The 10,365-nt window shown below is 42.6% G+C and overlaps 1 protein-coding gene across 1 annotated transcript; it reads right to left on the minus strand.

Annotated features, from left to right (window-relative positions):
* Window positions 1–3,826: 3,826 nt before the first annotated feature.
* LOC148004075 (disks large homolog 5-like) lies at window positions 3,827–7,718 on the minus strand. The gene is made up of 4 exons (XM_087564062.1): window positions 7,544–7,718; window positions 6,337–6,505; window positions 4,974–5,123; window positions 3,827–4,339 (listed from the first exon to the last, which is right to left on the minus strand). Exons 1-4 carry the CDS (start codon window positions 7,668–7,670, stop codon window positions 4,069–4,071), a joined length of 717 nt encoding a protein of 238 aa, XP_087420188.1. The 5' UTR covers window positions 7,671–7,718; the 3' UTR covers window positions 3,827–4,068.
* Window positions 7,719–10,365: the final 2,647 nt, after the last annotated feature.

A 10,365-nucleotide genomic window follows, 5' to 3' on the forward strand; every position in this document is an offset into this window, starting at 1 on the left:
TCAGAACCAATGATCACCAGATCCCTCAGTCTCACTGGCTGTCAGTTAGACCCACATCCTTCTCTGTGAAGGGAACCATTGGGCCTGATGTGGGCTGTGCAAGCTGACTCTCCTGAGATGATCAATGCTATTCTTGAACCTGGGAGAACTGAAGACAAGATGAGCACACAGACTCCTGGTATAGATTCTGCCTCTGGGTCCTAGGGTGGGACACAGTATCCCTTGCCATGTGCCTCTACTCATGTGAGGAGTCTGTTCCCATGTGTCAGCTTCTATGGCAGTGGGTCTCAACACTCCTAGTGCTGCAACTCTTTAATACAGCTCTTCATGCTGTGGTGACCCCAACCATAAAATTTTCATTGCTACTTCATACTTGATATTGCTGTTCTTATAAGTCATAATATGCAAGGTATCTTATATGCAACGTATCTGATATGCTGTCAATGTGAAAGGTTGTGCCTCACAGGCTGAGAAACATTGCTTTATATATTTTTTTTAAAAGAAAGCCTTTATATAAGGAGGACCTGGAGTAGTCATAATGGCAGAGACACCGAGAAGTAGTGACAAGTGTCCGCAGGCTCAAGGCTGCTTGCCTTAATGACAACAGAGTTTTCTTGCTAAAGGCACAATCTGAAATCACTGTCCCCAGCACATTTCTTACCTCAATTTTCCCCCTTACAATGTCTGTCTGCTTGGACATGTCTGTCCAGGAAGCTAGTCCTTGTAGTCTCTGATAAAGGCAGAATGCTAAAGACAGGAATGGTTTCCCTCTTTCGGACCACCGTCACTTGTATAGAAGTAAGTTCAAATCCCCCGTGGGTAACTGTGTGTCTCTCACATAGTGTATGAGAATTGAAATATCATCTGTTTGAGTTGAGAAAAACCAACTCCCACTTCAGATTTAGAGCTGACCAACAATTACTTTCAGGAGAATGAAGAAGCTGGCCAGGCCTGAAGACCCAGATCACCTCCCTGCCTGGGATAATCCCACCTACAGTAGACTTCTTCACCTAGCAGGTGTTATCAGAAAAATCTGACCTTAAGATTCTGAAATCCACAATATGCACAAACCCTAGAGTTGTTAGGTGGCTGATTTGGGGGATTTCTGCAGGTTATAATCATTCTGGCCTCTTCTCTTCCCTTGGATTCACTCTGTTCTCTCTTGTCAGTTGGTCCTAGAAGGACCTTGGTCAACTCAAGGACTTCTTGGGAAGGAGCTTTTGTTGTGGGAGTGAACATGGATCAAGAATGTATCCCCATTCTGACAGGGCAACTAAGGTCCAGAAAATCTTCCCCAGGCAGAGAACTGGGTCATGTGGGAGCCTACACTGTTTAACAGGGAGATCTGGTTCCTTTCTCCACAAGAAGCACTTGGGTGTTGACTATAATTTCTTAACCTTCTTTTCTATGTCACTTTTCAGAAGGGGCACTTTGCTCTAACTCCTCCATGGGACCTACCCTTCATTGTGGCTGGAGGACCCTATGGTGGTGCAGCTCTGAGCTGGGAGTGGGAGCACTCAGACTTACTTGGAAAAGTCTATTTTCACAGCTGATCTAGATGTGAGGAACATGTGCTTTTAAAGAAGCATGTGAAAGTATTTCCTGCAGGAGAGACCTCTGTGCATGGAAAGACAGACAGGACAGGGAAAAGCCTGTTTATTTGCTGCCATCACATCCTACCAGTTTCTCTATGGGGGGAGGCTTTGCCTCACCTTGGTACCAACAGCATGTCTTAAATGAAGCTTTTGCTGCTCTCTATAGTGGTGCCGATGTCAAAATGTTACTGAGAATCATGCAGAGCCCGGATTCAGGCTGTATTAAAGTAGGCCATTGTTTCAGTGTTTCCTGCAAGGTACCATGGGAGAGTAGTAACGCAAGTCTGCATGCACCTCGACAGTTTTCACTAGGGTCTTTTAAGTCATTTTATAAAATTTTATAGTGAGTTCATATAAGAACAGGCACAAACCTAGACATGAACACACACACACACACACACACACACACATACACACACACACACACACACACACATACACACACACACACACACTTTACTGACATGGTGCATATTCTTTGTACACCAAAATAAGGTGAGCATTAATGAAAATATACTAGTAATTGAATAAATGGAGGAAGGTGTGGGGAAATGGTGGCTTAGAGTTACTTAAAATGTCATATGCATCCTCTCCTTTTGTTGGAGGTTAACCTTCAAGTGCTATTGGGTTTCGTTATTTTCTTTTGCCATAGCACACAGGACTAGGGTGGAAAGTAGGGTTTTCAGCAGGTTGGCAAGTACTGTAACACTGAATCCTAAGGCTGGAACACTATTAATGTTCTAGAAAATTACAGGCCAAGCTGATGAAGACACCTAGCTGACAATGTGGACATCTCAAGACATGTACTGGACAATGACAGAAATGTCTGAAGACTTGAAATGTTTGGGAATCACAGAGAGAATGGAAGGCCCCTGAGATTACACTTTACACTAAGGACAGTTTGTTCAGAAAGGGATGACATGAAATTTTGTTTCCTGTTACAGAAGTCAGTTGAATTTATCCAAGGTATGCCAATGGTAGCATTAAAAGGACAAAGCCCATATTGTCTTGAAGTCTTATAAATTATGAGTATGTGTAGCAAGACCCAGGTTCTTCCAGGTCCTTACATAATAACTGAAGACCTCAAATACAGTAACAATGTTATAGTGTGGTGGATATCTAGTTACCACTAGCTTCTGTTTTGATACAGATGACTCTTTCTGTGGCATGGTTAGCTCATAATGAATGACTAGAGGACCTATGTTTGAGAATAAACAAACACTACATTGCTTCTGTAACTGCTGAGCTTTAAAGCCCTGGTGTGACAGCAATGTTTGTGGACATTCTGGATTATTACTTCTGTATTTTTACGTTTTGAGTAACTCAGACTCTGAGTAAATCAGTTCAATTCCATAAATTGGAAATCAGTCACCTGGAAAAAATACTTGTTACAACAGGGACCTAGATTTGTCATGGAAAAAAGGCAGCTTTTACTGGCCCACCTAGGTTCTGGGTTAGCACAGGCTTGCTATCCAAATGAAACATGTGCTCACAGCTGTAGGCTGCATTCACTATTTTTGCTCTTAGGTTCCTCCCTAAACTCCTTAGATTAAGATAATTTTCTTGCTATCTATCAAAAGAATTCATTATGTGCAGCTGGCCTACAGGAAGATAGTTTCCATTCTGTGTTTTATAAAATGTGCATAGTAGATATGGTCATCACTGATACTAGGTGAAGGATCTGCTCTAATATGGAAACTAAGTGATGCTGGAGGAACATCCTGAATCCACAATGACAGAGGGCCCTGTAAGGATTCCTGGTAGCCTAACACATTGAGCCTGCACAGCTCAGTAAGGTAAATGTGAATACACATTTCCTGAGGTATCTCTGTTTAATTGGAGGTGATCTTGTCCACCTAAGAGAGCACATGCCCTAGAAAGACAAAACCCACCTGCAGGAGCTGTGGTGATGCCTCACAAGTTAGAGTACCTACTGCTCTCTCAGAAGAAGCACGTGGTTCCTAACAATCATCTACAAGAGGGAATGTGATTCCTTCTTTTGGACTATGAGGGAAATTCACCCAGCACAAGCCACAGACATACAGTAGAGAAAAAGACCCATTGACATAAATGATCATTCTACGCCTAATCCGCAACAATAAAAACACAGCATATGTATGGTCTAGGACAACAGCATTTATCAAAACCTATTTCCCAAGATGATTTTGAAGGTCATTATCTGTGTGGGTATATTGATCGTGTACTGCAAGAAAGCATGAAGCACATGGTTCTCCATTATGATTACTTCTATATTTCTTTGGAATCATTGTCAATTTTTCTGCAGCTCTACAACTATGAGTGTATATCAGTCAATATGTGTTACACAGGATCAAGGATGAATGTGTGTTGTAGACTATTATATACTAAGATTAGCAGAACACATGACCGCATGGATAAAGAATGGCAGTGATCACATCATAAAATGTGCATCCAAGAAAAGAACACATTATCCAGCCAATATACGCTATCACACTTAAGGTGGTAGGGAAAGCAAACATGTATCAAATTGGCAAATGGAATCAGATATTTTTAGGCTGACACAGCTGCTTGTCCCTACCAGATGTTGCTTGGTCTGGAGGTTGCTGGTTTTCTCCTGTTCGTCTTTAACTTTCTTGTTCAAATCAAACAAAAATTTCTGTAGCAGCGGTGCAGAATCAAGCTGTTCTGCTTTGCTCTCCTTTCTGAATGGGAACAACTTCTTCTGCATACATATCTTGTCCATATGGATCCGGCTGGGCAGGTTGCTGGAAACACACACTGCATAGTTAGATCCTGCACCCTCTTCCTCCCATTCCTACTCCCAAGTCTCACAAACTCGCTCTGGACCCAGATACCAGTGAAAACTTCATAGAATACATCTTGATAAACACAAGGTTGCTGCACAAACATCAAACAGCCAATTCAGGGAAGAATAAATTGTTTCTGTGACCCAAGTACCAAAAAGCGTTCATTTCTCTCCAAAACAACAGGGGATATACATCTATCCATGGAAGCAAAAGGCATGGGGGCAACATTAATAAATAGTGGGCAAATACCCTCAAAGGAGGTCAGTAGAATTAAGGGAAGTTCATGTTACCCATGTGGTCCACACACTGAGTTTTGTTAAACCTCGTGTGACCGCAGAGGCCCAGTTCAGCTATTAGCCATTTGGTGAGCTGAATAAGTACTGGTCTACCTAGAGCCTTCTGAAAATGCCTAGACACTCTGGGTATGAGTAACAGTCTCCTGTGGACCTAAAAACTGAGTCCAAAAGGCCCAGGGCACAGTGATGTTTAAAGAGCACAAGACACGGAGCCAGAGCTGCTAGACCTCCAATCAGAACAAAAGATGGCACCTGTGGGCAAAGCACAGTTAATGGCCTCTCTGACCAGTGCTCACCGATAGAAGTTAATCTCCTTCTGGAGCTCCTGAAATTTCTCACAATGCTCGATGTTCCTCATCTCTAAGTTGTGCAGTAATGACATGACCTCCCTCTCCTTTATCTTCAATTTTTCATAAAATGGATTTGACCTGATGTAGCGGCTGGCCCTAGGAGAGTAAAACCCAATGAACATCTGTGTTTAGGAATATATGAACTCAGGCTGGGTCTTCTAGTACCCCAGTCCTGGGAGGACAATTTCTGAGTTCTACATATTGGGAGCTTCTTCAGCTTCAGAAACCTGTTATTCTGGGCCCAGGACCCCATAAGCTCGGCATCGAGATAAAGGGTTCCCAGGTTCCCTTTCTTCACTCAGAAGGGCTGGATCTGCAGTCAAGCTACTTATGCTAACAAGGGCCTAGGCCACAGCTCTCCCACATCCAAGATCTAGAAAACTGTGATTTCAATTTTCCTGTTTTGACAACAGGAATTCTACATCCTGAATAATTAATATTGTAGAGACACACAATTCACACAATTATGGAGTTGAGACCATAAATCGCCACAAAATTATAATCTGCCCAAATGGCACAAATATACAGACAAATGTGACCACATTGGCAAAGAAGTTTGCAGTTGAAAGAGGGACTCACAAAACAAAGCACTCACATCACCATGAAATTGTTATACATGAATATACTCAGGAAAAAACATAGACCCCTAGATTCCAAGTGTGGGGGGGAAATATAAACATATAAAAATTGCGCATATGCATGTAGGTGTGTACACACAGAGACACAGAAACTGGGACATAGCCACAGGAAAAGAAAAGTAAACAGTAAGAGAATGAAAAAGGGAGCGAAATATGCAAACGGAGAACACAATCAGAATCAGAAAAAACGCATGCCACATTATTGGCTCAGAGGTAAAGAAAAAAGAAGGAAAAGCCCTGTGTCTCTGGCCATCTAGTCAAACATTGAGATGAACAATTGGGGATCTGTCACCTCAGGCTACTGCAACAAGAGTCCTCACTCAGTCACCTTCCTAGCACACACCCAAACTCACAGCACCTAGAACCTTGCAAAGCTACCACCTGTCAAGGGCTTTCCAAATGCACACTGGGAACTCATGCTCCAGGAATGTTATCCCTGAATCCTCACTAAGGCCACAAGTTCAGATTTTCAGCTGGAGGCAGCAGATGAGACCATTTCCCATCTCACTCCTGACCAAGGGTCAGGTTCTGATCTCCTCTATATCAGAAATGAGGTTTAGGACGAGTATTTTGGGAGGCACAGCTTTCTAGACCCAACACCTTAATAGAATACGATGGAGGTGACATTGCAGGTCCATGAGTGACACAAGGCAGTTTGGAGCAATGCATACCTGTTGTTCCTGTATCTCTCTGTCACGTAAGTCAGGAGATCTCTTAGCTCATTTCTCTCCTCAGTAGCTGACTGCAGCTGTCTAATCAGTCTCTGCTCTTCTGTGTTCTCCGTGTTGGCCTCCTTGTTGATTACCACAGGGCCAGGGGATGATGTCAGTCTCCCATCGTCTGCAGGTAGAAGAACACAAGTGAACATTCATGGAGAGACTAGGGGAGTGTACATAGACCATGGCGATGCCCTAACAGGAGAAGAGCATGTGTAGAACACAGTGTCACCACAACGAGTTTGTTGTTGCCTAAGAGACCTCCTCAGTGGAAGTCAACTCTCCCAGCACTCTATAGCGACCAAGAGATGTCAGATGCCGGGTGTTCCCTATGCCTGCCAACCATACTCAAGTACCACAGAGATGGTTTCTACAGGATTCTTATCAACTTAACAGGGTACAACTTTCTTTCAGGACCCTAACCCCTGTACTTTCAGAAGTCAGATGATAAATTCAACCTCCAAAAGTTTTGAGTGATTGGAGATACTCAGATGTCCTGCACTGATACTCTAGGCCACCCCATTTGGAGTTAAAAAGCTTTGATGGGGAAGTCACCATCAACAGACTTATCAATTCCCCTGTCTGAAACACCAAATGCCACAGAAGTACCAATTGGTTACAGGCTGATTCTTGGTGTACTTGCTCCACATCGTTTTGGAACTGTAAAAAGATGTTCGTAACACACAAACTCTAATGTATAATGCTAAGGATGTCCTATCCCTGAACATTAGAAAAAGTCAAAGGAGTTCTAAGAACATAAGGTCATTGCCAGAAGCATAATTCTCTCCCTGATACTAAAGTCAGAGATCTACTTTATTTAAAGAAGCAATGAAAGTGAATTAGATTTATACTCTGTCTAAATTCAATAAAGATGGACACTCAATGTCTCCTGATGGTGTTATTATATCAATGTAACTTAACATATGCACTTTAAAAATGAAGGCCAGAAGTTCACAGAATAATAGCATTGGCCTTACCATATCCTCCCTTTGGGGATGGGCAAACTAATGTTCTCAAATCCTTGACTTTCAGGAATTGTGATCTTCATGGAATTTCAATTCCTTTGCAGATACTCCAGTTGTTGAGGCCCATTGGTAAACAGGTCAGCCTAAGCCTATTCTCCCTCTGAAAGAAAGCTCAGCCTACAATTCACAGAACTTACTCCGCATTCCCCAGGCCACCTTTCTTTGTCCATCATTTGTTTTTGATGAAAGGCGAGATTCCCTCATTCCAGTCTGTCCAAAATCAACGTTCACTCTACCAAAATGCTTGCGAAGACGGGAATACATGTCTTCCTGTGTATCTGCAAGCAGGGACTGAGAAAAAGTAGGGCACTGGTGGTTACTACAACGCTGGTGACATCACAGAGGATGCCAAGAACTCTCTAGGACACAATAGAATGTTCAAGAAGGGTCAGCTGATGTCATGGTGAACAGACTTTGCCTCTCTGCTAATAATCTCCCTGTATAGTGCATAAGCTGAGGTGCCCTTTCCAGGATACCTTCCCAGGGCATAGCCCCTGAGTACCTCCTGCTTCCAAGGCCAAATTTTCCTCAAGGCTTGATTATAAAAACCTTATTAATTCCTATGCATTTTAATGAATGTTTCCCTCCAAATCCTGCCCAAAAATGTCTCATCTTAAATCAAATTATCCTTATTCATCAATATTAGCCATTAAAAATTCCTGAGAAATAATACCAGTTTGAATATGCAGTCAAAAGTTTCTCCTGTGTCCTTATGTACATGTGCTTGAAATCACATCAAGAAATAGACTGCAGGATAGGTTGCAACATGGGTGTGTGTTATGGGAAAACTCATGAAGCCTTGTACTTAGCATTCGACAGTTGCCCCAAAATCCCTTAGGAGAAAGAGTTGAAATCATTATGGTGCTAGGAACAGTGTGGAGTCAAATTGCCAGAGGAAAATGAAATGCTGGAGCCACCAATGAAGGCACCCGCATGGTGCTTGTGGGGTTCTCCTCTTTGCACCAACGTCACCAAAGGAGCATTGCTCACAGGCCTATGTAAGCTCTATCACGAGATTCTGTCTGACAGTTTGTATCTTGGGCCTCTCACTGAGCACGTGCTATCTTCTCTATATTTAACCCCACTCTTCTAGTTTGGAGACCCAACGGGTGATTATCTCTTTACAAGTATGCCGTGTTTTGGTCCATATCTCTTCCCTACCATGTCTATTCTGAATCTCCAGCTTCAGCTTGTCTCACCCTATGTTCCTCTGTTTGCCTGGAGTTATGCCCACATACTTTCTGCTGCAGCTCTGGGCCATCAGATCTTTATTTCGTTCAATCGAAATCAGGTGAGACAACAGCTGATAGATCTCTTACCTTATGTTGAGCTGGTAAGAAGGTCAAACATCTACAAAAAAGCAAACCTCATGCTGGGCCCTAGAAATGACAAGAAAAAGTCCTGCCAGCTCTTATCTCTATGCCAGTAAAGAACTAAAAATTGAAAGCTGACACACCTTAGTACAGAGGGAGGTCACCTAATCATTACCCATTTTACACCTAAAAAATACCTTTATCTTTAACACTGATCAGCTAGATAAAATTAGAATATTTATGGGATGCATCAGATAAGAATGACTGTCACAATATTCAGTCCATTTGTATTTGGCAAAATTGGAAAAGGTACTTCATGAACTAAATTATATTAGTGTAAAATGTTGTACCGGAATCATTTTCTCTCACTTTTTAAGCTTTTATATTCTCTATTTATCATAGTTTGCACTTATTAGCCATAATAACTCTCTTGAAATGAAAAGTAATTTTGTAAATTTTAAATAATATAAGGGTTTATGTCCTTCATCTTTATAATTTTACACCTCTTTTGTGGACATATTGGCATTTTTTTCTTTTTCTTTTTTTCAACTTCCACAAGTAGATTATTTTTTCTCTGATATGGAGAAGGATGCAAGGGTGGACTTCAGATGTGAGGTGATGGTGGATATCAATGGAGTTGAGCTGCATGATGCGAAATTCACAGAGAACAAAAAAGGAGTTTAAAAAAACTAAAATGAGCACATTGGGGATGAAGAAGTGAATGCTTAGCATGAAGAGGATTGGCAGTGGACTCGGGATTTGTGGCATGGGCTGGGTTTGGGTGGGGTTCTGGAGTAGTCAGAATGTTGTCTGTTCTGGTCCTTCCAGGGAAACTCCTCCCTCTTCTCTCATCCCTCCTCTGCCTCCACCTCCACCTCCAACTGCCATAACTGCCTCCTACTACAGCAGCAGCTTCTGGGCATCTGCCTTTTTCTTCACTCTTGTAAGTGCTCGGGGGTGATACAAGCTTTGAAAAGTCCCGGGCTGCAGTCAGGCCATGCACACTCTATTGTCATCCCCTTCAGGGCTCAGGATTTATGGTGCCACAGCGGTTGTGGCGGGCATTTTGATGCTGCAGTGGGTTGTCTGTCGAGCCCCTCATTCTGGACCTCCCATGTCCCCCCTGGTCCTGTCAGGTTCCTAGTTGTCACATTCCTGTGTGATGGTGAACTCGTTTTCTTTTCTGTGTCTCATAACAAGAAAAGGTTAAGAGTAAACTATCTAATCATCTCCATCTGAGACCTGAGAAGGAGAAATGTTGCCTGAGTAAACAGGAAATTCAGAGCAAACAGCTTCCAATTCTAAAGAAATGACAGAAAATGTTGGCTACCGTGTCAGACAGTCAGCAAATATTCTTGTGTCATTGTGGTATACCCTGTCAATAGAATAGGCCAGGGGCTCTGACAACCATCCTTTGAAGTAGGTCCTTTGATGGACTATCCTCTTCTTTTTCCCTCCTAATCCTGGGACAATAGACTTCCCCATGATCTCCTTCTCCACAGTCTGGACAGCTTTCTGGCAGCAGTGGAGGTAAGTGGGTAGTATTTCACTCGATGGCCACTTTGCCACATTTGAAGGACACTCCAGTTAGGGTTCTTTAGTGCCCATCATTTTCTTCAACATACTGGGGACACTGAAAGAGATGA

The sequence above is a fragment of the Rattus norvegicus genome, chromosome 8 (genome assembly GCF_021556685.1).
Source record: "Rattus norvegicus strain SHRSP/BbbUtx chromosome 8, alternate assembly SHRSP_T2T, whole genome shotgun sequence".
Classification (NCBI taxonomy): Eukaryota; Metazoa; Chordata; class Mammalia; order Rodentia; family Muridae; genus Rattus; species Rattus norvegicus.

Excerpts from the sequence above, each read along its gene's own strand:
- LOC148004075 (XM_087564062.1), bottom strand. The coding sequence starts at position 7,670 with ATGTATTCCCGTCTTCGCAAGCATTTTGGTAGAGTGAACGTTGATTTT. Across the intron at positions 6,506-7,543 it reads GGTGGCCTGGGGAATGCGGA|ACGATGGGAGACTGACATCA; the intron begins GTAAGTTCTGTG and ends TTCTACCTGCAG. Across the intron at positions 5,124-6,336 it reads GAGAGATACAGGAACAACAG|GGCCAGCCGCTACATCAGGT; the intron begins GTATGCATTGCT and ends TTACTCTCCTAG.